At 43.4% G+C, this 26,349-nt stretch overlaps 1 protein-coding gene across 1 annotated transcript in view; it reads left to right on the plus strand.

Annotated features, from left to right (window-relative positions):
* Positions 1–25,832, plus strand: part of LOC129328814 (monoacylglycerol lipase ABHD6-like) — a 33,023-nt gene extending 7,191 nt beyond the window's left edge. Inside the window, exons 2-9 of the mRNA XM_054978102.1 lie at positions 3,001–3,145; positions 7,054–7,210; positions 12,445–12,558; positions 13,713–13,845; positions 17,798–17,958; positions 18,291–18,345; positions 21,597–21,697; positions 24,642–25,832. Coding sequence (XP_054834077.1) covers positions 3,042–3,145; positions 7,054–7,210; positions 12,445–12,558; positions 13,713–13,845; positions 17,798–17,958; positions 18,291–18,345; positions 21,597–21,697; positions 24,642–24,809 — 993 coding nt within the window. The 5' untranslated portion in view covers positions 3,001–3,041 and the 3' untranslated portion in view covers positions 24,810–25,832. The remainder of the gene's footprint in view (positions 1–3,000; positions 3,146–7,053; positions 7,211–12,444; positions 12,559–13,712; positions 13,846–17,797; positions 17,959–18,290; positions 18,346–21,596; positions 21,698–24,641) is intronic.
* Positions 25,833–26,349: the final 517 nt, after the last annotated feature.

Here is a 26,349-nt window from a genome sequence, read left to right on the forward strand (position 1 = left end):
GAGATTGGAGAGCCATCTGTCAGAGATGCTCTTGCTTTGGATCTTCTACATTGACCAAAGATTTAGCCTAGATGGCCTTTGAGACTTCCAGCTCTGATCTAAGGATTTAGAAGGGTGTCACTCTGATTACGATCAGGGCTTTTTTTCAGGGGGAACACGGGGGAACGGAGTTCGGGAACCTCTTGAAAATGGTCACATGGCTGGTGGCCCCGCTCCCTGATCTCCAGACAGAGGGGAGTTTAGATTGCCCTCCGTGCCACTCAGGGAGTAAAAAGAAGGTATGAACAAAAGGGCACAAAATTTTGGGTATAGTATAGATTTGATACAATGGAGTAAATTATGGAAAGTGAATGTTAAAATACCTAAGTCTGTTACATTTAAGGAGAATGTATATCAGATGTTTTATAGATGGTATTTAACACCGGATGGTGGGCATTGAACATTGGGAAGGTCAGTTTGTAACCCCTCAAAGTAGCTTCCAGCAGACAGTCCAGTTTTTGCCCCTGTGAAGAGAAAATGACATGAAAGGGAGAGACCCACGGATCATGCCTTTCCCGGGGTGCAATCTCTCTGAAACTTGGGGGGGGGGTTCAGAGGACAGTGAGGACTATGTCCCCTGCAGATGTGGTGGTTATTAGACATTGGGAAGGTCAGTTTGTAACTCCTCAAAGTAGCTTCCAGCAGACAGTCCAGTTTTTGCCACTGTGAAGAGAACATGACATGAAAGGGGAGACCCATGGATCATGCCTTTCCCCAGCTCAAGTTCAGCTAAGTCCCAAGGGGGTTGTTCTGGCTCCCACGAACCTCCAACTGCAAAAATGTCATGTCCATAGATATTCATGAATCCCTGTTCATGGATGGCAACGAACAACGAACATCGTGTTCATTTTTTTCCCATTCGTGCCCATCTCTAGTGTAGAGTACTGCTACAAGCTGACTATATAGTGTGATTTTCGTTCTTTCCCTTCCTGTCCCCCCCTTCTTCAAATCTATTTCCCTTCCCTGCTTTCATTTTTGTGAAAAACTAATAAAAATTAATTAAAACAAAACAAAACAAAAAAACTCAGGTAGATTCATGTAAGTTTTATGACCGTAGGGAAAATATTTATTATTATGGACTTATTATTATTATGGAATGGCCTGCTTGTGGAGGTCAGGAAAGCTACACTGTCCTGGCTTGCTGCAAACTATGCAAAACTGAATTATTCATAAGGGCTTGCCTCCCAAATTATAGGGCTGTGTCCTAAGAAATAGCTCAGAGAGGCCTTGGTAGGGAGGAGGACTACAGAGTATGCTATTGGGTACTGTCTGTTGATGCAGACGTGCTTCTAGTAGGAAGTTTCCACATTCTTAAACATGCTATGTTAATTAGTTACACTTCGTTTCAGAAAGATTTCATCTCTGTGCTTGGCTTTATGCTTGTTTTCAAATTTTTCTGCTACGAGTTTGGTGTAGTGGTTACGATCGCAGGACTCTAATCTGGAAAGCTGGGTTTGATTCCCCACTCCTCCACTTGAAGCCAGCTGGGTGACCTTGGGTCAGTCACAGCTTCTAGCTCTCTCAGCCCCACCCACCTCACAGGGTGTTTTGTTGTGGGAATAATAGTAACATACTTTGTAAACCGCTCTGAGTGGATGTTAAGTCAAACGGGTGGTATATAAATCGAATGTCATCATCATCGTCATTGTTAACAACAACAACAACAACAACAACAACAACAATAATAATAATAATAATAATACTGTACGCTATTGTATCTGCTCACTGAATTGTATTTTGCTAGGTGAATGTCCTAACAGTTGATTACATTGTATTTCACTTGCACTGTGTAATCTGCCTTGGGTCTCCGTGAGGAAGACAGACTATATATAAATAAAATCATAATTATGTAAAACCTCTAGGCTGCCATTCCACCCACTTAGGGTTCCCAAGGCAGCAACCTGTAAAGGCACGAAAAGGAATGAGAGTCAATGAGAATCTGTGAGGGAACAGCAGACAAAACAGGAAAAGTCTACCCGCTGGCAGGAGACCACGCCAGAAGGGGACTGCCAAATCTCCCTAGGGAGGGAATTCCATTATTTTGGTGCCAATACTAAGATGGCCTTATCTTGGGTTTCCACCCATCTAGCCTCAAACAGCTGGGCACCCAAAGTAGGACCTCTAAAAATTACTGTGGTGGTTGGTTAGGTTCATATTAGACTAAGGTGGTCCTTAAGGTAAGTTGGCCCCACCCATGTAAAGCTTTAAAGGTCAATACCAGCACTTTGAATTCTGCCCAGAAGCAAACTGGGACCCAGTTTAGGTGGATCAAGACTGGAGTAAGATGGTCCCTAAGACCCGTTCCTGTTAATATTCTGGCCGCAGCATTCTGCACCAATTGTAGCTTCAGGATGCTCTTCTAGGGCAGTCCAACATACAGCATATTGCACTACAGTAATCTAGATGTTACCAGTGGCAAGGTCTTTTTTGCCCAGGAATGGCACAAATTAATATCCCATGCTTATGTTGCTTATAAAATAAAAGTGTCCTTAAGTGATACCTGTTACCATCGATCCATTTCAAACTATACAAGGCATTTTTTAAAAAGCAGTTCAGTTTCACCATAGAGTCTTGTGACATTAGAAATTAGACTAGAAATTTTATTATGCTATGACATTTCATGACTTTGAGGCTATTTCATCAAATGCATGAAGTGTTACATTTAGTTGGCAGAAAGACATAACATGCAAACTTATGAACAGATGAAAGGCAGAGTAGGGAAGGAAGTTGTTACAGAGCGAGGCTAAAAGGTCCAGCATTCCACAACACAGATGTGGGACAAATTCAGTGTCAGGATAGACTATCATTAAGCCAATTTTGTAAGAGCAATGAGTATCTGCCAATATTAGCTTACAGGTAGGTCTAACAGCAGAAAGCATTTTAATTTGCATGTCTTAATCATGTTAAATGCCTCCGCTTTTTTTTTATCCTTTTCTACTATTGCCTTTTCATTATATGCAGACAGCAAAAATCAAGCTTAACTAGGAGAGGTGGAGATCAATATGATGATCTTGATGACTGCAAGTGGTGCTGTGGCTGGCTTGTTGATTACTTTTGCCACAATGTACTACTGGAGACCTTCAGAAATAATCAAGCTGCTGATATGGTGAGTGTGTCTATAGGATCATATAGGAATGGCTTCCAGCCCTGATCGGCCCTATTGTCCCTCTGCCAATGTATTTACAGAGTCAAGTCTGAAACTGCAACACTCCAAGGTTGTCCATGAATAAAGGATTTTTGAGGTAGAGTTGCCCTGGGTAAGGAAGAAGAGTCAAGAAATAAGGTTGCAATCCTTTCCTTTTCTTTCAAGCTCCTTTGATCTTGAGCAGTGGATAGGGAGTGTTTATTTCTTTAAGGAAAATGAATAGGGTTGCCAACTTCAGCCTGGGAAATTCCTGGAGCTTTGGAGGGTGACTCCCATGGAGGGGTGAATTTGGGAAAGAATTGAACCTAGAATCTATTTTATACCATAGGGTTTGCCTTCTAAAGCTGTCTCCAAAGGAAATAATATCCCTGGTCTGGAGATCAATTGTAACTCTGGGAGAACTTCTGATCCCGCCTGGAGGTTGGCAACTGTAATGGCAGCAGCATGTAGTAGAAACAAAAGTGAAAGTGCTTGAGCAAAACATTCTAAATATTAAGACTCTAACTATAATCTGCACTGGTTTGGGGATGGAAAACCTGACATGGCAGAAGGCAAATTATTGTTGTTCTGGTTAAATAAAACAAGTTAATGCCTATTTGGTAATATTTGTTGTTCTCCTATTATAAAATAGGCCACTGCCCCCCATAAAGCTCCCTCAAATATCTTCTATGATTAACCTGTTCAGTTAGAGATAGTTCCCCTCCCAGTGACTACACATGGTATAATTTAGCTTGAGTAAATAAAATAATTAAATCATTATTGAGCTTTCTGATATTGTTGCTTAATTAATCTGTGAAAAACATCAAAATAAATCACCACTTTAAACTGTATCTAAAAATGAAGCTTACATCTGTCTTTTGAGATGCAAAGAATACATATTAAAGCTGTGGCAAACAACAAAAATTATCTTCCTGACTAGTGGTAGAAATTGTGATTTAAATAATAATTGTAATTAGTTTCATTTAAATCAACTCAGCCATGACTAATTTCCAGTAACCCAGTAATGGATAGAGGTTGCAGATAGTTGAGTTGAAAACCAAAAGTATGTGAGACAGGTCAAGGAGTTTGGTCAAAATAATACAGAACTGTGGCCATTTCCACACACGTTGAATAATGCTCTTTCAATGCACTTTAGCAATCCTTTGGAAGTGGATTTTTTGTTCCACACATGGAAAAGCCATTCCAAATGTTCACTAAAGAGTATTGAAAGTGGATTATCCAACGTGTGTGGAAGCAGCCTGTGTGCAAGCTTTCAAGGTCTCTAGAATTCTTCATCAGGCTTGATATTTAAATACCAAAAAGGTAGGGAGGGAGAGTTTTTTGGGGTCTGACCCCGAGCTTGTTCTCTCGATCTTGTGTAGTGTGTGTTAAATCTGTCTTTGAATTGATTTTGCCTTTAGAGGCATCAGATATGGATTGATACAATAAAGGTAATTGTCCAGGGCCCCTCTGGAGATTGGCAACCGTAAATCTAATGGTTAGACGATGGCCTCTTGAATGAGATGCTGCTCAGAGGCTGACTGTAGAAGGTGTCACCAGGGGTCATTTCACAGAAAAAGAGCTGCAGGAACTCATTAGCATAACTCATTAGCATAACTCATTAGCATATGCCATGCCTCTTGCCATCACTGAAAGTGTGTCATTAGTATAACTGATTTGCATATGCCACGCCCCCTGACATCACCTATTCTGGCTGTTTTGGACTCAATCCTGGCCATTCAGGGCCGAAATTGGGCCCAAAATGGCAAAAGGAGGCTGAAAATGGCTGAAAAGGGGCCCAAAATGGTCAGGATCAGGCCACTGATGAGCGGGAGAGTGATCCACCACCTGTCAGAGGCCCGATCCAGGCTGTTTTGGCCCCAATCCAGGCCAAAATGGGCCCAAAATGGCCGAGAGTCAGGTGGGTGAGGCCACCTGACGTGATCTCTTTGGGGGAACTGCTGGGACTGCGTTCCTATGCATTCCCCCTTGAAATGAGCCCTGGGTGTCACCCTCTAGCTGAGAGACTGGGCTTGGTGTGGTGTGGGTTCACATGGAGAAACAGCATTTGACATTTCGGAAGGGGCACGGAGGACCGTGAGTTAGATGAAAGTGAAACTTCATGAGGTTCAGGATCTCTCTGGGGTTCTGATATGGTGGAGCAGATCTGCCACTTTGTAGGAGCATCTTGTTGCTTTCATCCATGTTCAGGCATATAATTGTAAATTAAGTAATGGTCACTGAGACAACACAAGCCTTCAAAGCCGAACCTGGGAACCTTTCACTGCTCTCCGAAATTACCTAAAACAGAACCCATCATGAGGTTCAAGATCCACCCCTCCCTCCAAGGAATCTGATGTAGGGACTTTGGGAGGTACTGATACGGGATGGCAGGTCTGATGCTTTGAATGCCTCCATGTCTCGTCTTCTGCTTTTTTTTGTATTGTCAAGTAAAGCAAATATTACAAAGGTAGCCTCAATCTCTCCTGGTGTCTCATGCAAAGGGAAACAAATTGGGGAAGGATTGCCCTTGGAATTTTGCATGACTTGGGGAAAAGGGACCTATATAATAGCTTTATAGAGGAGTAATTTAATCCGTAAAAATGCCATGCTGGGAAGGGTTAAAAGCTCCTTCCCCCAACCCTTGCCACACTCCAATCCCAATTGCCCTAGCTATGGCTGCTTATAACTACTTAAAATGCAGTAGATCCCATTACAAATCTCTCTTCTCAGATTTAACCTACTGAATGACATACTTTTTCAATGGGCAGTGTCTTTGATAACAGTGTCGTTGGTGACTGGAAGACAGAGTATAATTTATTCAAGAAAATAAATGTTCTTTTTCAAAGCCAAAAACCACAGCAAGGGTTCCAGGCCATGCTCCTTGTACGAACAAACATTTCCTCCTCCAGCAGTCCCTCAGAGGACCACATGGAGTAGCAGCCACATGAGTCAGTAGGCTGCAGTGAGGAGGGGAAGGAGCAGGAAATCACTGCAGCTCTGTTGAGGGAAGAGGCAAGAAGGGCAAATTCTTCCTCTTCTCCCTCTTCACTGCTGCCCCCTAACCTATGTGACTGTTACTCCATGTGGCTCCTGCAATCCCAGAAATCAGTTTTCCAGGGTTTGAAGGAGGAGGAAGAAAAAGTAGGGAAGATCTATAACTGCCCGCATCTTCCACGGATGGTTTGTTGGATCCAGCTCAGAGACATGTATATTCTGCAGGCTATGAAACCCTTAGAACCGACAGAATTGTTTCTCTTGTGGAATTAGAGCAGCTCCTCAGAGCCCCTCTCACTCAGGCTTTTTTCCACTCTCAGGCAAACAGTTTCACTTCAAGATTGCTGACAGTTCCAGGCCCTGGCTTACAGTATCTTCTCTAGAGGCTCGAGGGCTCCTTCAAATGTTACACCAGTAACAAGGTTGCTCCCAAATGTATTTCCATGTATGGTCATCTGGAGATATATAAAGGGATAATCATGCATGGACCAGCATTATCATCATTGTGAAGGTCAGCGGAACCAGCACAAAGACTTCCTGCATGATAGCAAAGGGACCCATCAGGAACACGCACACGCCATGGAAACGGAGTCAGATGCTAGCACGGAAAGTTGACAGAATCATCATGTTTCTGTAACTGAAAGGATCTGGAAGAAAAAAGGAAGAGCCGGACAGGAATTTATCTTTTTTTAAAAATCCACATACCTCAATAATCCATTTGAAGAGTGGGCCGAATTATACCCATTCCATAGATTGGGTCATCCATAAAACAAAATCCAGCCTTAGCAGCAAAGCCTGTAGAAACATCCCAGATTTAAATATAAGTCACTACAAAATATCTTTCTTGTGCAGAATCAATTTTCTGTTTCTCTTGTTTCTCTTTTTGCCTTTAGGTTCATGTTTAAAAAAAGAGGCGTGAAGGTAAAATATGTCAAGCATGAGGGCTACAAGTTCAGTTATTTCTGCCAAGGGAAGCCCGGACCCCAGCCATCTATACTGATGTTTCATGGATTCTCACTTGGCAAATATATGTGGTTATATATAATACAAGTATGTTTCCATTTTTTTTTATTCAGAGAATACTGTTGCCCAGACAAAGCTGACCCAACATTTCTTTTTAATTGCCGGTCAAAGAGCTTTTGTGCCATTTGTTTGCGAAGAGTTGAAGGGGGTTATATGGAAGCTTCCCGCTGAATTGTGTCTGATCTGCCTACTCCTGGATTTGCTGCCTGACTTTGCTACTTGCTAGGACCTCCTCTTTGTCAAGGGATGTTGCGCTACTGAACAAGGCTCAGTTAACCACCATCCTCTTATTTTGCAGTAAACCATGCGGCTTGTGCCAATTACTAAAGCAGCAAAACCAAACTCCCTATAGATAAGGTAGAAGCTTCTACATCATCAGGTGACTTCCCAAGTACATAGAAAAAATACGATTTTGCAAGGAAAGGGAGGGACCACCAGATGAGGACCAAGTATTCTCCCCAAACCACAGACTGTTGAGAGCACTTTTGCTGACAATCAAAAGGAGGAGAGGAAATTCAAAATGGAGCTCCCTGCCTTGGCATTACTATTTTAAAGGAGAAAACACTTGTTTTTAAATGGACACGTCTTCTCCTTTAAAAAGCCGTTAACAAAACAGGGAGCTGGTAAGATCTTCCTCTTGTTGCTTTGAGCTACAATAGCTTGGTATAAGTAGTTGCATTTTTCTAACCAGCTGCTCTGTTTAACTGTAACTGTTTCCCAAACACCAGCTCCCTGCTTCATCTCTGTTTTTATCATCATCTGGGCCTTTGTTGAGAGAGTATTTATTTCTCCCTTGTTGATATAGTATTTATTTCTCCTCTCTCCCTCCTTTTAAAATATTGCTACACTGCCTAGTTTTTTCACAGCGCCTGTTTATATCTAAGGACCTAATTTGTCTCACTGAGCTGAGTTCCTCACCTGTGGCTAAAATAATTCTTAAAAATGGATCCTCCATGTTCAGAGACAGTGGATCTTAATTTCCAAAAGGCCAGGGACAAACAAAGAATTTTTTTTATTATGTCGTGTGACCTATGCTCATCAGTGTCACCACCATTTTACAGGGAATGTAGAGCTATATAGATATTTGATGTGGTTGAGCAAGTGGTAGCTTTAATATCACTTGTCCTCCACTGAAGGTTCTCTGAAAAAGTACATAGAATGTTGTGACAATTCCAGTAAGTACCACATTGTTGACGGGGGCGGGGGGGAGTATTTGTAAGTTGTTGAGGGTCTTTTAATAAACATAGAGTAACTTTATTTAGGAGAGCAAGGCCGACTCCACACTTCCCTACCTTCCACTTTTCATATGCAATAATTGTGCTGGATTCTATCCTGCAATGTCCCCGTCTATGTTCACATCCCCTCTTTTACTGTGCCAGCATCACGGTATACATTCACATCCCTGGGAGAATTGCGTGATACAAGGCAGGTTTAGATCCGCCAGTGCCGATGACGACATCAGGTAGCCTTTTTTTTTTAATTTAATGTTAGATTTTCACTATATTGATTTTCTGCTCAACTGCAATGGCGGGGCCACACCCTCATTGATGCCTGTTATTGGTTAATGACCACTCAACTATAATTATAGGATAGCAATTTTTCGCTATACCGATAATTTAAATATTTTTTTAAAAAAAAACCCGGAAAGAGTCAACCTTTGCAGGCACAGTCCGCTTATCATAAATTACCTAGGCTCTCCTTCGGCAGTGAAACATTATTTACTGTAAAAAAAATGGCAACCCCGCCCCCCCCTTAATGCCTCCACGGACTTTTTACAACGCCACTTCTCAAACAGCTTGTGGGTGATCTTCATGAACAGGATTGCGCAATAGCGCTAGGAATGCCCCCCCCCACACACTTTTTAAAAAAATAAACAGGACAGGGATGCAGGCATGTCTCAGACAGAGTTGGGACCATAAGAATTGCTTGGCAAAGAGGGACGGTGTTCCGGAAACAAGGAAGTGTGGGTGGTTAAGAGGGGGCGGTCTCTTTGGGAACCGCTTCTGTTTGTTCATATCCATGGTGAGAACTGCACAAGAGAAGCATTTGAAAGTGTGACAACCTCATCTGAGGCGCAGCGCAACAGATACGATAGAATGGTGGGATTGAAGTAAGAGTATATGAACAGCCCTCTGAGAAACACATAAATGGCGGGGAAATAGTGACAAACTTATATAAATTTTATTTTTAATTACTAACCACAAAAACTACAAAGAAGGGAAAACGGGAACAGGGGGAAAGGGAAGAAACAACATATAAAAAACACAGACTACATCTACAAGTATTGCATTCCCTTCATAATACAATTATTTAAAGTTAAACTTTCTAATATGCTATTAGATTGGTAGATCTTATAAAGTACGAACTACTGTCAGGATCAGGTCTTCTTCCCCCCCCCCCCCGCGTCTTGGTCGCAGCTCTCTCTGAACAGCTACAGTAGCTGTGCTCACTCCCTCCTCCCCATTTCCCCCTTCAGATCCTAAATCTTCTCTTTGCTGAAACTCTTGATGATTAAACACAAAGTCCCTCAGCTGTGCTTCCGATGTTATCTTGTAGGCTTGGTCTTTATAACTGAACCAGATGCCTTCCGGAAATAACCATTTGTATTTTATTTCACGCTTCCTCGGAAGAGCTGCAAACCTTTTATATTTGAATCTTTTTTTTCCGAGCTAAAAATGGAATGTCCTTCAATATCTTAACCTTGTTACCCAGAAAGTCCAAGTCCACATTGTACGAATTATATAAGATGGTGTCCCGAGTCTTCTTAGATGAAAAATCAATAATAATCTCGCGAGGCAGCTGACGCTTCGTTGCATATTTTGAAGATGTCCGGCGGACTTCCAGAATATCGCTTTTTAACTCTTCTTTAGTTGCTTTTGCGAATGACGCCAAAAGTTCCGACACTAAATCCTTTAAGTTTTCACTTTCCTCCTCCTTCACATTCTGAAGACGCAATACCGTCTGAGCACGATCCACTTGTAACCCTATCAATTGATTCTCCAAAAGCTTTACTTCTTTGTTTGTTACTTTCATGAGTAGTGTGTTTTCCCGAGCAGACTGCTCTGCCCCAGACGCTACGTCTTTAATGGTTTTCACTTCGTTCTCAACTGAGCCAACCCTTTGAGCGATTTCATTTAGCTTATCAACAAAGGGCTTCATAGCTTCAACGACCGACCGTTTAACCACCTCTTCAAGAGACTCTCCTTTCCCCTGCAAAGCAGCCGAAACAGATTTGCCCACAGCAGGGCTCTGCTTTTTCGTCGCCATCTTGGGGGGGGGAGTCCGCCAACTAAGTTCCAAAACTCAATGAAGGGGAAGATATCTGAACCTTCTCAGCTTCAACTCCCACCAATCCTTCGCATATGCTTAGAATAGCAGAAGGGATTCTCTTACTTTCAGGTTTTCACCTTAAATCTGCTTGTTGCCGTTCTCCATGGCCTGGCAGCACGCGTTGTGCTGCGCAAGTCTACCGGCCTCTGTAGGAGCAAACGGGCAATTTACCCCCTGCGTCGACTTCAGGGGGCTCTTCCCGCAGCGCTACGGACCCTGACCCCCTCACTGGGAGCCCTGGGGGTTAACCCTCGCAGGCCAACCACCCGGTCAGGCTGCTCGGGCGCTTCCTCCCGGACCTGCAGAGAGGAGCGTCCGACATGGCCAAGAAAACGAAACCGAATCCCGGGAAATAGGGGAAAACTTGAGCCGTTTGGATTCGGCCCAAGATTGAGGTCCAGTAGCACCTTAAATGAGGACTAGATTTCCAGGGTATGAGCTTTGGACAGTTAAAGCTCCCTAAAACTAGTGGAGTCAAATCTTGCTCTTCTACAAGAGGCCAATGTGGCTACCCATCTGAAACTATCTTTATTTAGGAGAAATTAGTAAAGAAACAAGAGTCCTTCATAGCAGTTTTTCTAGCCAGCTTACCCAGAGGCACAAGTAAAATCTGGAACTGTTCCAGATTCTAGTTCCCTGAAACTAATATAAAACATTAAACAGATTATTAAATATTACAGTACTGGTTGCAGTGTGCAGAAATCATTTCTTGTACAGAGCAAGAAAAGAATCATGCAAAACATCCACACTTACACAAGGGATATATTATATACTTGCCACCTGAAAACTGGGGATAGTTGTTAGTGCAGCAAAGTTGCAGTCAGGAAAGCATGAAATCACATGTGGTGAAACACTCTTCAAGCCCATTGCAATGTATTGCAACAAATAAAACTTACTTTTATTGACTCTTATTCACATTCATTTGCATTTTTGTAGTAGCAGAGGAGAGCTAGAAACCTAATTTAAATGACAGTATTCCTGTAGCTAGTTAATCCAGCAGCAGGTGAGAGGTAGTATGAGAGTATAGTCGTTTCTCTGGCATATTTGCACAGGAGAGCTCTGTAGAACCATCTTTCTTCTTGCAAGGCCACTAGGAAAGAGAAAACAAAGGTGCAGAAACAGGAGGAGGAGTTAGAGAGAAGCTTCTAGCTCAGACTGACGGAGTCATCATGCAAACACAGTCTGGTTCTAGTGCAAAAGGAAAATAATGACCCACAATGTCCAGGTATGTTGACTTGCCTCTATTCTAACATTAAAAACACAACTTTATCAGAGAACCAATGTGATACAGTAGTTAGAGTCTGCTACTTGGAGGACCACATGATCCACATCCCCATTCAGTCATGTTGTGCATTGGCTGCCCTTGGGTCAATCATTCTCTCTCCCAGCTGATTTACCTCACAGAGTTGTTGGGAGGATAAAATGGAGGAGGAAAGAACCATGTACACTAACATGAGCTCCTTGAAGAAAGAGATAAAAATACAGCAGACCAATCAGGAACCTACAAGACAAAAACCCTGTCAGATGTTTTATTGCTGAACATTTGGTTGTGTTTTTCTGTATTACAAAGCAAATCTACTGGATAATAATATAATAATAATAACGACAACATTCGATTTATATACTGCCCTTCAGGACAACTTAATGCCTGCTCAGAGTGGTTTACAAAGTATGCTATTATTATCCCCACAACAAAACACCCTGTGAGGTGGGTGGGGCTGAGAGAGCTCCAGAGAACTGTGACTAGCCCAAGGTCACCAAGCTGGCTTCAAGTGGAGGAGTGGGGAATCAAACCCGATTAGAGTCCCGCGCTCTTAACCACTACACCAAACTGGATCTGAGATTATTAATTGTGTTTAAATACATTACTACTTTATTTGAGGGATTCACCTTTCACTTTTCAAGATTGCTTGATTTGATTCATTTCACAGTACTTTCCTAAGGATGTCCATGTGGTCTGCGTCGACTTGCCTGGGCATGGAGAAACAACTCGCGTGCCAGGAGAGAGCTACACAGCAGTTGAACAGGCTAAGCGGATGCACCAGGTGAGATTTCCCTCCAGATGTACTCAGGTTATGTTCCACTTTGAAGGCAGTGACTATAGTAAGGATCTCTCTCTTTTGACCAAAGACTTTCACAGATCAGTTAAGCACTGAAATGGCTATGACTGTGGTTGTTCAGGAACAGTTATCAGGAGCCCAGCTGTGTAATTCAGCAATCACTTTTCAGCACCAGGCACTGTTGCTTTGCTATCACAGGACATAAAGAACTCTCATCAGCTGGGTAGTCCCAAGTTCAGAAATAAGTAAAGAGAAAGTATCTGTCATATAAATGGAACAGCAGGAGCAGGTATTTTGAAGTCAATATCCTCACATCCTAAGATTTGGTAGCCAAAACAGTCACATGATGGACTCTTCTATTTCTGCTTCTGTCCATAGTTCTTGCCAAGTCAAAGGAATCTGCAACCTCTTTGAACACCTCATTATGCCACTGCAAAACTTCTCCTTTTGGCTGGAGAGAATTAAAGATGGAATTATAGGAGACAGTGTTGCCTTTGGTGTATAGATTTCTTTTGTTCCATCAACACGTCTAGCAAAAAAAAATCTACATTTTTGAACCACTACAAAATTCTGCATACTCTTGTTTTACTAAAGATGATAATGCACACCATATCGGGCATATTTTTCTTCCTTGTACCATTTTAACACTCTAAACGATGGATAGTGAATTTCCAACTGTACTGAGAAAATCCCCTTTGCAAGCACAAAGGCAAACTGCAGGGACAGAACAACAAAGACTAGTAGGACAATTCAGAATGTCACATGGAGGAGGGTGAAGCAAAATAACAAACAAATCTAGACAGGAGCAGGAGATAAAAGGAGGAAGTGTCTCTTTCCTCTCATTGTCCCTCACATTTTTGTAAGCCACAGGTCATTTGGGATATCCTGGACCAAGCAGCAGCCAGTGCCTTTGTGTGTTTTCTCCATGGCAGCAGCGTGGAAGTCACCATGACTGTTGTTCTGTCTTGGGTTTCTTGGGCCAAGCAGTAGCGACAACATTGGACTTTCTTGCATGTTGCTGTCCCTCTCATTCCCCATCCATCTCAAATCACCCAGAAACAGGCAACTTTCCTGAAAAATGCCCTAAGCCAATATTTAGAACTGAAACATATTTCTCTCTTCATTCATTTTTCTTCCAGTTTGTCGAGTGTTCTGGTCTGAACAGAAAGCCATTCCACCTGGTTGGCATCTCCATGGGTGGAATGGTTGCTGGTGTTTATGCTGCTCTTTATCCATCGGAGGTCTACTGCTTGTCCCTTCTTTGTCCCGCTGGTGAGCATCAAAACTTAAAGCAGCTTATCTTGGAATGAGGAGGGCATGGAGTTTGATTGATCCAATCTCCAAATGAAAGGAAACAGAAACACTGTTCTTATTTCACATGGTGGCTGAGGTCAAGATATGTGAACATCTTGGACGTATTTTATCTCTACACCTCCAAACACCCTTCCAGTCCTAACTCATGGAGTCCCTCATCATCTTCTTTCCCCTTTAGCCTGAGTATTCTTTCATTCACCCAGATCTAACCTTTGACTTCCCCAGCACATGAACAACTAACACAATGTATGTATTAGTAACAGTCTTCTGGGAGCAGACCTGAATCTCATTGGAGAAGGATAGGGGCTAATAGTAGGTGATGTAACCACCTACCAGGAGCAGGTAATTCCAGATGGGTAGGTGCATTAGTCTATAACAGCATAATCCAGTGGTACACTAGAGGTGAACAAAATTTATTCTAGCATATGCCTTCAGAACTCAGAGCTCACTTCACCAGATGCATGAAGAGTATATTCATTAGGTCAATGCATATTGTTCACAACAGAAGGGTGGGATGGGGTGAGGAAAGATCTTACAAAGACAGGCCAGATTGAAACAAGATCTAATCAAAAGGCTTATCAGTTCACTGAGGGCCAAGCTACAAGTGACAAATGACACTTGAATGGCAAGTGTATTTCTCCCTGTTCACTTGCCCTCCACTCAATCCACTTGCCAGGCAAGTATCTTTCGTCATGTGTAGCTTGGCCCTGAGACTGCTTGTGGGCCACTTCCAACTGTTGTTAGGTATCCACAGTGGGAATAAGATAAAATCTAATGGTGGATAAAAGAAAATAAGCAGACCCAATCGAAAGTTACAAAGAGCTATAGCTGAATTAACTAACGTCTGTAAGGGATGAATATATAAGATATTAGCTTAGATGGATGACAGATGAAACTCTTAAAATCGCTAAAGATAGACAAGAAGCAAAAAGTAAAAGGTGACAGAAACAGAATCAGTGACTTGCACGTAGAGACAAAGAGATCTATTATAATAACCAGTGCAAAGAAATAGAAGACAACAACAAAAAAGGAAGAACAAGAGATCTGTTCCACAAAATTCAGGAAATCCAAGGGAAATTTAAACCACAGATGGGGATGCTGAAAGATCAGCATAGAAATTTAGTATCTAATCAGGACAAAATAAAGGAAAGTTGGAAACAATACACTGAAGATCTATACAGAAGAGATGGAAGGATGACAGATTCCTTCAAAGAAAAATCTTTTGACGAAGAATCAGATATCTTAGAAAGTGAAATGAAACCTGCACTCAAAGCAATCGGGAGAAATAAATCATCAGGAGTAGATGGAATACCAATAGAGCTATTTCAAAATACAGAAACTGAATCCATCAAAATCTTAACAAGACTCTGTTAACAAATATGGAAAAGATGGAATATGGAAAACAAAATGATGGCCCAAAGACTGGAAATGCTCAATCTACAATCCACTTCCGAAAAAAAGGGGATACCAAACAGTAAAGCAACTAACGGAACAATGTATTAATTTCCCACACAATCAAAATGATGTTCAAAATTCTGCAATAAAGACTCTTACCATGTATGGAATGAGAAATGCCAGATATTCAAGCTGGATTCAGAAAGGGAAGAGGCACTAGAGATCACATTGCAAATTTACGATGGCTAATGGAACATACCAGGGAATTTCAGAAGAAAATCAGCCTGCGTTTTATAGATTACAACAAATCTTTTGACTGTGTGGATCATGAAAAGCTATGGATGGTGTTAAAAGAAATGGGTATGCCACATCTGATTGTGTTGATACACAACCTGTACTCTGAACAGAAGGCAACTGTCAGCATATAATATGGGAAAACAGAGTAGTTTCCTGTCGGAAAAGGTGTCAGACAAGGATGTGTATTATCTTCCTATCTGTTCAACCTATATGCAGAATAATAATAAGGAAAGCTGGATTAGATTTTTAAGAAGGTGGAATGAAAATTAGTGGAAGGAACATTAACAATTTGAGATATACAGATGACACCCACATTACTGGCATAAAATAGTGAAGACTTGAAACAAATACTGATGAAGGTTAAAGAAGAAAGTGCCAAAGAGGGATTAAACCCTGAACATCAAGAAGACAAGTAATTACTGCTGAGGAATTACAAAATTTTAAGATTGTCAATGAAGAAATTGAAATTGTTAAAGATTTTCTGTTCCTTGACTCAATCATCAACTAAAAAGGAAACTGCACCCAAGAAGTTGGAAGGAGATTGAGACTTGGAAGAGCAGCCATGAAGAAACTTGAAAAGATCCTTAAGGATAAAGATGTCTCCGTGGGGACCAAAACCAAGATAATCCAGACTATGGTACTCCCCATTACTATATATGGATGCGAGAGTTGGGCACTGAAGAAAGTTGATAGGAAGAAAGTTGATACATTTGAAATGTGTTGCTGGAGGAGAGTTTTACGATACCATAGGCTTTCAAAAAGACAAATAAGTGGGTTCTAGATCAAATCAAGCCTGAATTCTCACTAGAAGCTAAAATGACAAAAATTGAGGCTATCGTACTTTGGTCACATCATGAGAAGACAAGACTCACTGGAAAAGATGATAATGCTAGGACAAGTGGAAGGCCGTTAGAAAAGAGGAAGACCCCAAATGAGATGGCTTAACTCCATAAAGGAGGCTATGTCCTCGAATTTGCAACATCTGAGCAGGGATATTAATGACAGGACATTTCAGAAGTGACTTGATAGCACATAACACACACGGCACATATTCCATGGTGTCCCTGATGAGGACAGAAAAGTGGGGTATAAATGTTACAAATAAATAATAATGAATAATAATAAATGATAAAATATAGTGAGTTAGGAATTTTAGATCCTATGTAAGAACAGAGAGGATAAAGTCTTGAATATTAAATATTTCTAATTCAGCTATTTTACATTGGATTCTCCTTGAAATTCCTTTGTAAGAGATTAGCAACTAAATTCCCTGGAAGATAAAACTGCTCATCCACTGTTTTCTGAATATTGTGGTTCTTAATGTCAGATTTGTATCCATTGATTCTTTTCTGCAGAGACCGACTTGTCTGTCCAAAGCAGACGATACACACCCTTTACGCATGTTAATTTGTTCAGCTATAACTTTATTACTTCCTATTGCATCTGCATATCTTGTTTCACTCTGCATTATATTTTATGGTAATCCCATTTTACCTGTCTAACAATATTCAGGGATACCACTCACTCTGAGTGAACTGAACTGATTAATCTTTCAATTGGAACTTGTTTCAAACTGGCCTTCCCCCAATATCACTTCCACTTATCTGTTGTGACTATACACCTAATGGATCCATACTGCATGCATCTGGACGAGAGAGCTCTGACTCACAAAAAGCTTCTTTTAGAGCCAAGCTACAAGTGATGCCTGACACAGGTTGGACACTTGTCAGCTTCCCTCAAGTTTTGATGGGAAATGTAGGCATCCTGGTCTTGCAGCTGTAATGGAGAGCCAAGCTGTAAAACCAGAACGCCTACATTTCCCATCAAAACTTGAGGTAAGCTGACAAGTGTCCAACCTGTGTAAGGCGTCACTTGTAGCTTGGCTCATAGTCTTTAATGGTGCCACTGGACTCGGGGATCAGGTAATGGGGGATATGAAAGCCTGAAAGCCTGGAGAGCCAGTGCCAGCCTGGAGAGCCTGGAGAACCAGTGCCTGACCTATAGTCCAAGATAATGACTTAGGGCCAAGCTACAAGTGACGAATGACACTTGAACGGCAAGTGGATTGAGTGGAGTGCAAGTGAACAGGGAGAAATACACTTGCCGTTCAAGTGTCATTCGTCACTTGTAGCTTCGCCCTCAGTAGAAGACAGATTCATGTGTTCATGTATTTGCTACTAAAATAGTTTTAAACTATGCATTCTTTCTCAACTCTTAGGTCTAAGATATCCAATGGATAACGACTTTGTCCAGCGCTTGAAGGAGCTGGAGAAAAGCAAGGATTATGACAACATTCCTCTCATTCCTTTGACTGTAAACCAGTCAAAAGAAATGCTCGAAATGGTCACCTACCATCCACCACCGAACCCAAACAAACAGGTGAAAGAGTGTCACACTGATTATAGTCCTTCAACCAATTCTTCAATAACAATCTGTCCTTGTCTCCTTAATTGGTTTTCTTGTGAAGGCAGGAAATACATAGAGTGAAATCTGATAGCAGGGGCTGGGAGGTAATAAACTGTTTCTGAAGAACATGCAACTTTCTACCTGGGACTGAAAAATCCTCCAAATGCTCTTTTCCTTGCAAACTTCACTGCTTTCTGTCTAGAAGTCACTAGTGTCTTTCCTTAGAGCACCACTCTCATCTCAGTCATATTTGCATGCCTGCCCAATTCTGACCCATCGCATTGTTTCTTTTTCTTCCCAATTAGCTCCTACAGGGATTTCTTGACTATCAGAAACCACATACCAAGTTTTTCACTAAATGTAAGTACAACCCAGGAACATAATCTGCCATGGGCCATGTCACTTGTTACACAGAAGGGAACCCAGACCTCGCCTCAATAGGTTGCTTCAGCCATAACAGAAAAACAGTATTGACTTCTAGAGAGATTTGTTCATCCTCTTAGAAATACTTGAGTTTAATTACTCATGGTTGTTGTGGATTTTCCGGGCTGTATAGCCGTGGTCTTGGCATTATAGTTCCTGACGTTTCGCCAGCAGCCGTGACTGGCATCTTCAGAGGTGTCTTTTGGTGCTACACCTCTGAAGATGCCAGTCACAGCTGCTGACGAAACATCAGGAACTACAATGCCAAGACCACGGCTATACAGCCCGGAAAATCCACAACAACCATCGTTCTCCAGCCATGAAAGCCTTCGACAATATATTAATTACTCATGTTTATCTTTAATCAATATTATTCAGACAGGAAACTCAGGATATTTTCATTTATTTATAGTTTTTTTAAAAAACATTTTTATGTTGCTTTTCAACCAAATAGAGTGCCCATGGTGGCAAACATGAACATTTGAATATTAAAACAGCATTTAAAATAATCCTACTATATAAAAGGCTAAGCGTATTCCAGCAACACACTTCCTACCCTGGTGCACCACCAGAGGGCACTGCTGTGGAGGGAAGCCCAGATGAGGCAGCCAGACCTTCAGAGAGCACACCATGATGGGAAGCCCAGGTCAGAATCAGGCACAGAGCAGGCGGCAAAGTCTGCCCCTGCTTTCACCCCGCAGGGATCAGGAGCAGAGCAGGTGGCAATGCCTGCCCACCCTTTACCCAGCTGGGATCATGAGTGGAGTAGGTGGCAATGCCCACCCTCCACCATCACCCAGCTGGGATCAGGAGCAGAGCAGGTGTAAATGCCCACCCACCCCCACCTTCATCTGGCCTGGATCAGTGAGGGAGGAGGAGGGAATGTCCGCCTGCCTGCCCTCCCCTTTCTAGAGCCTGTTGTATTTTTCCCACAACGGGCTTTGTTGCTATTACATTATTCAATTAAAAAATATATAAGCACAATCACACAACCAGGGATATACATTATTGGGAGTATGACAAATGAAACAAAAAAGGCTTTATCGGTTGGCAGAACATGATGATAGAGGAAGACAGACAAATCTTTGGCAAGCGAATGCCAAAGTCTTGATGCCATGACCAAGAAAATCTGACACATACTCCGCAGGTCTCTGGAGGAGTATGGAGTCAAGAATGGAGTAATGGAGTCAAGAAACAACAACTGAGAAGCAAGGTCCCTTGCAACCAAGGGCAGCCAGCCCCCACCAGTTCTCTCTAGGTAATCCTCAACTCAGAGATTAAGGAAACAAAATCTCTAGACAGACCAGGTATTAATCAAGAAGTCAGTCCTGCCTGAGTCCCACAAGACAGTTAGTTTGGTGGCTGGGCCAAATAAGCCAAGATACCGGATTCACATTGAAGCCCCAGAACCAACTAACACCACAGTAAATATGTTTAATATAGTTCATTAAGTACTGTGCAAAAGATTACATATATAGAAATTGTGCAAGACAGGAAAGAAAATACCAAAGTCTAAATAAACAAAAACGTAGATTACGTCATTTTTTTGTTGCCTGATCCAGGTTTACCTTGTCAGGTAAAACCACAAAGTCCAAACCAGGGCTACCCAGTCCTCCAGCTAGGATTGCAAGTCCCCCAGGGCCCAAAGTGAGGATGGGGACAGGGGGCAACACACTCCCCTGTCACGCTGTAAAGTGACATTTTCCAGCATGATGGGAGAGCTGTGCGCCTAACCCCAATTCATGTAATGAATTGGGCCTCAACATAACCCACAACTTCCCTGTCGCACCAGAAAATAAGATCATTTTTCAATGCAATGGGGAAACGCAGGAGTGCACACATTTCTCTCCCCCCCCACCCCCACCTCCTCCCATCAGCCAGGTGAGTGGGGCCCACAGGGCAGCAGGTGGGCAGGAGGCTGGCAGGCCTACCTCCAGCTGATGGTTCAAAATAACCAGGGACGGACGTCTTAAAACAGATGCCAGTTCAAGAGCAAAGAATTAACTGAAAATCCATTCTTATGCCATGTCACCCACAACATAACCTGACTACGGCGGTTTTCACACACCTTAACTGTTGTGCAAAATCACACAAAACTCAGAATGATGGCGTCTTAATGGCATCCATCATGTCTCCATTTCGTGGCTTGATGACATCAGAAATCATGACAAGAAATCACGCCATGAAGACGCCATCATTCTGTGAGTTTTGCATGATTTTGCACGATGGTTAAGATATGTGAAAACAGCCTATGATAGCCCAGTTAGGGTGTTGTTAAGATACTTGACCATGTACAGATACATTCACAATGACAGGAATTAACTCTCACTTTAGTTCTGAGCTCTAATGAGATGGAATGCAGGGGGGAACCCTCCTCTTCTGTCCCCAGCCTTGATGGTCAATTATTTTAATATCTGCATCTGGGGTCTGAGAAAACAATATCTAAGTTTATCTCTCTGGGAACAACTATCTCTGAGTCTCAATAAGTTTCCCAGAGGTTTCTCTTGTGGCTTGACTAGGCCAAAAGCCTGAACCAAAGTTCTAGCCAAGAAATAAGCTAGAAAAGACCAGTTTCTTGTCAAGGCCCGTCTAGCCTCAGATGGTGGGGCCACCGAAGAAGGGCTTCTGAAGATGACTAGAGTGGATAGTAGGTTCATACGGGAGAAGGTAGTCCTTAAGGAATGCTGGCCCCAAGACCTATAGGGCTTTAAAGATCAATACCAGCATGTTGGATTGAGCCCAGAATCTCACTTCATCACTTTCCTTGCTGAAGAATAAAAATGTCAGGTCACTGTTTGTGGTATTAAACTTGCCACATCCAATGATAAGATAGGTACAAATCCCCTAAGGCTGGCTATGTTTGTAAATATCTGTATTTCTAAAATGTTTGTAAAAACCTACATCACCAGTTAAAAGGATGAGGAAGTAGGTGAGATGAATGACCTTCAGCCCGGGATCCTGGAAAGCTTCTGCTAGTTAGAATAGACAACAATGACCTTGATAGATCACTTCAGAACACCAAATGTCCAGTTGTCTCAATCAAAGTTAAGTTGGGGGGATGCAAACGCTACACATTACAAACGATATCATGTAGTTTGGCCCTTAGGACACAAGAGGGAATATGTTCATTAGTAAACGTGATGACAGAAACTGCTCTAGGTCTGCTCTTTTCTTGTTTTTTGGAAAAGGTTTTTTAGATATCACCAGTGTAGAGTCCAGGTACAGCCTTCAAGACAATATCAACAAGATAACAGCTCCAACACAGGTTATCTGGGGGAAACATGACAAGGTAATGTACTCAGCTGCTTTCAGTGGCATTTCGTTTCCAGAAGCTGTAGCTGTGAGGAGCTAAGACACCAAGGCTGCTGACCCAAACCAATCTCTCTGATTCCTGAGAAGAGCTCATTCTACATGTTCTTGTGTACTTGATCAAGGTACTTGTTAATGTGTTGGAAAGCAATGTTTTCAGATCTGGGTGCAGCTGCCAGCCGCTGGGAGCGTGCTGGAGCTGGCAGCGGCAGTGCGCAGGTGGCTGAACGGAGGGCTGGGAGTCCACTCGCCCCATTCGCCTGCCCCAGGACAGGGAGCAGGTGAATGGCGCGGGTGGCCTCGCAGCCCTCCGCTCAGCCCTCCGCTCAGCCACTGCCAGCTCTGCAGCACTCCATACACTGGGGCGGCCAGCTTGCCGCACGGGCAACACGCTCCAGCCCTGCATGATGACATTACGGAAGTGACATCATCACGCAGTGCCAGGAGCATGCACGGAGGGCAGAGGCCGGACTTGGGTTGCCCTGGGCGCCGGCAACCCTAGATCCGGCCCTGCACAAGGAATAAAAAGTTGAAGACTCATAAGACTGCCTCAAGACGGGATAAGCTGATTCCTATTCCTTTATTATCCCAGAGGTTTTTTCTCTCTGCAGCACATCTCTGTCCACCTTCATTCCAGTTTAACTAAGAGACTTTCTAAAATTAATTCTGGAATTGCAACATGCACAATTGCCTTAAGTTGTCTGTCCTTCATTTCCTTTGTCCCCCCTCCCACCATTACTATTTCACAAGTGCAATAAAATGCCACTGCTTATGGCAAATTCAGACTTCCCTATATGAAGATGATCATAGAGTGATTCTGAAGAAGCATACAAAGTAGAGGTGGGCACGGACCAGAGAACAGACCAAAATTTCACATGGACTGGCCAGGTTTGGTGTTTGCAAACCAGAGGGTTGTGGGATGTGCAGGGCCGGCGCGCCCATGGAGGCCAGGTAGGCGGTGGCCTCGGGCGCATGGGCGCTGGAGGGGCGCTGGAGGGGGTGTTGGGGGCAGAGGCGCGCGCAGCGAAGCTGGCATGACAGGGCCGCCTGTAGCTACTGCTGCAGCCAGCCAGCCAGCCAGCCCCTTGCTGCCGCCGCCGCCGCCACACACCTCAGCCGGGCGCAGCCTCTGTGCGCCGCTCGAGCAGCGGCTCGCGGCTTCTGCGCCCAGCTGGGGCGCGCGGCGGCGGCAGCACGGGGCTGGCTGGCTGGCTGCAGCAGCAGCTGTAGCCAGCCACGCCAGTTCAGCTGCGCGCTCCTCCGCCCCAGCCGGGCGCAGAAGCCGTGAGCTGCTGCTGGGGTGACGCACGGAGCAGCCTCCGCGCGCCTCCCCAGCCCCGGCTCGCAGCTTCTGCGCTCGGCTGGGGCATGTGGCGGCGGCGGCACGGGGCTGCCTGGCTGGCTACAGCTACTGCTGCAGCCAGCCACCTCAGCTCCGCTGCGCACTCCTCCGCCCCAGCCGAGCGCAGAAGCTGTGAGCTGCTGCTGGGGCAGCGCACGGACCAGCCTCCGCGCGCCGCTCCAGCAGCAGCCCGCAGCTTCTGCGCTTGGCGGTCCGTGCGCAGCCCAGTCCCCCTGTGGTGCGTGATGACGTCTGCAATGACGTCATCACGCCTCCTGTGGGGCGCATGCGTGCCCGCCGCCGCAGGCGCTAAAACCTCTGGCGCCGGCCCTGGGGATGTGCGTTTTCCACAGACCTGATGACTTTTGGGCTAGTCCGTCAGTCAGTGCCTTTAAAACGCACATTTTCGTGTCCCTCGCTTGCAAGCAGAACAGAAAAGGGAGCTCCCCGTGGGGCTGGCTTCAGCTGATGGGCAGGGGAACTTCCTCCCCAGCCAGCCAGCTGAAGCAAGTTGTGCTGGATTGCAAAGTGCCCTGTTCCATGCAGCTTGCAAGCTGCGCAGAAAGGGGCGCTTTAACTTTTAAACCCTCTCAGCTGGAGCAAGCCGAGGGAGGTTGCAAAGCATTGCTTTCCCCACAGCTTGAGAGCCATGTGGAAAGGGGCACTTTAACTTTTAAATGTGTCAGACCACAGACCAACAAACTAGTCCACAAACCAGGGTGGGTCCAGGAAAAGTTTGTGGTCCGTGGTCCATGAAATGCAATGGACTATGGCCCAACAGCCCGTGTTTTTTTCCTGGTCCATTCCCACCTCTTGTACAAAGTACAAACCTAGATAGGACATAGTTTTATGTGGGTAGCTATGTTGGTCTGCAGTAGAACAACAGGATCTGAGTCCAATGGCACTTCAAAGACCAACAAGATTTTCAGGATGTAAGCTTTTGAGAGTCTGAGCTCCCTTCTTCAAATATGAGTAGGAATGGAGATCCCTGAGACTTTATATCCCAGCCCAAAGGTGAGAAGGTTGTTACAAGGAGGAGCATCCAAATGCAATGGTACAACGCTGCTCGAATACATGGGGGTGTAGCAAAGGAGGATGTCAAGATGTCAAGGTACAACGGTACAATGCAGTTTAATTAGAGCAGAAATGAGTGAGATTCGAATCCTATGTCTCTAATCAGCCCTGGGAGAGGGGGTCCATTTTTCTGAATTTGTGAATTAACTTTGTTTCAGCAATATCACTTTGTATTTCCCCTTGAAGTTTCTCTGTTTGAGGACAGCCTCTTTTAGGTCAGTAATGGTCCTGGAAGATTAAAATGTCCTCCCACTGGGTTTTGAGTGTTGTGATTTTTAGTGTCAGATTTATGTCCATTTATTCTTATACTGTTTTTCTAACATAAGAGTAGAAGCACATTGCTGACACTTAATAGCATATATAACCTTAGAAGATGCCTTGTCATGTTTTAATTTCAAACAAAATCTTGCATTTCTCTTTCCACTGCTCACCAGGCTTTCTGGTTTTTTTCATATCTTTAACAAATATAAACTACTAAAAAAGGATACCCTGATTCTTTGTTGTTCAGGTTCTTGATCCAGCTGGTGGAGAAATTTTTGCCAACGCCATTCCTGGCTGCCAAGTGCATATGCTGGATAAATGTGGACATTTTATTATAATAGAAAGACCAAGAAAATCCACAAAGCTAATCTTGGAATTCCATGCTTCAGTGTGTGACTCAAAGAAGAAGCATTAGTTGGCAGGATCCTCATTCAGAAATCAAGCAGTTGGAGTACTCAATGTCTCTTTCGGCTCTGGAAAGAAAAATATAGAAATATCATGATGGAGTGAAGTAATAACCATCCCATATTTAGAAGCTGATTTTTGAAAGATGGATTTCCCCCCTCTCTACTCTGGATTGAATTTGCAGGTTTTGTGTTTGCACTTCCATTCTGTACTTCTAAATAATTAAGCATGAAATGAAATAATGAACAGGGGTTTTGAAACCATTCAAAGAATAACATTTTATAACAGGACAGTATCATTTCAGCCAAGTATTATTTAGAACAATCTTTTCACTTTTGAAACAGAACTGCATAATTTCATGAAAACATTACAGTGCTTATTAAAATCCAAATGCCCATGATTACGAAGTAAGCCTGCAAATTTCTAAGGATATCCAACTGTCCAGGAGTGGTCAAATTTGACCCACCCTGCGCCCTATTGGGACCACTGGCTGCCCAAAGATATGCCCACAGAGCTCCCAACTCACCATCAGCATTTATCAGGAAGCTGCTTCACACAGGCAAACAGCCAGCAGCTGGTTGACTGCGTAGCCAGCCACCTACGCATAAGATGAGGAGATCAGTCCTAGTACGAATCAGCTACGCTGCCTGGTCAGGACAGGAGACAACCTCCTGGTTGCAGCACAAGCTCCCCATGGCTGGGAATAACAGAGGGAGCCAAGCCAGAATCAACTCCCCCATCAACCCTGAAGAATATAAGAGAGAGAGCTGCTCTCATGCGCCACACAGCTCTGGCCCTGGGAAAGGTTTTAAAAGGCAGTTATTGGCACTATACAGACTGTACGCCACATCTTGGATAGAAGATGTTGGAAGAAGCAATGTCTAGTGTACAAAGAGAAAGAGAAGAAGACCCTAGGGGGGCAGCAAAGGCTAGTCAGATAGGAACATGAGGTCAGCACCTCTTTCTATTGACCATTATATCCTTGTCTTGTCTCCATATTGATACTCTCAGGGCAATATCCTGCTTCTTCTTGGAACCTCTCTCTCTCAGTCAGCTAGAGAGCTACACATCTAACTGTATCTCTCCACTTTACTATCAAGTATATTAGTTACTAAATAAAATTTCTTTACCCTTTAATCAGTTTGCGTGACTATTGTTATGTAAATAGATCAAGATGAGTAGCCATGTTAGTCGGACTGTAGCAGTAGAAAAGAGCAAGAGCCAAGTAGCACATATAAGACTAACATACTAAAAGTAGTGGTAGGGTATGAGCTTTTGTGAGCCACAACTCACTTCTTCAGATACAGCTGTATCTGAAGAAGTGAGCTATGACTCACGAAAGCTCATACTCGACCACAAATTGAGTTAGTCTTAAGGTGCTACTGGACTCTTGCTCTGTTCTATTGTTGTGTAAATACTCTGCCAACAGGAGAGAGGGTAAAGAAGCCAGGAGTAAAGTTTTGGCTGATGGTGGTAAGATAAAACAGGGGGGAGAGATTTGCCGACGTAAGGAAGGAGGATTGCATCCTCCTTCCAATCTCACGGTATGT

The sequence above is a fragment of the Eublepharis macularius genome, chromosome 4, assembly GCF_028583425.1.
Source record: "Eublepharis macularius isolate TG4126 chromosome 4, MPM_Emac_v1.0, whole genome shotgun sequence".
NCBI classification, from domain to species: Eukaryota; Metazoa; Chordata; class Lepidosauria; order Squamata; family Eublepharidae; genus Eublepharis; species Eublepharis macularius.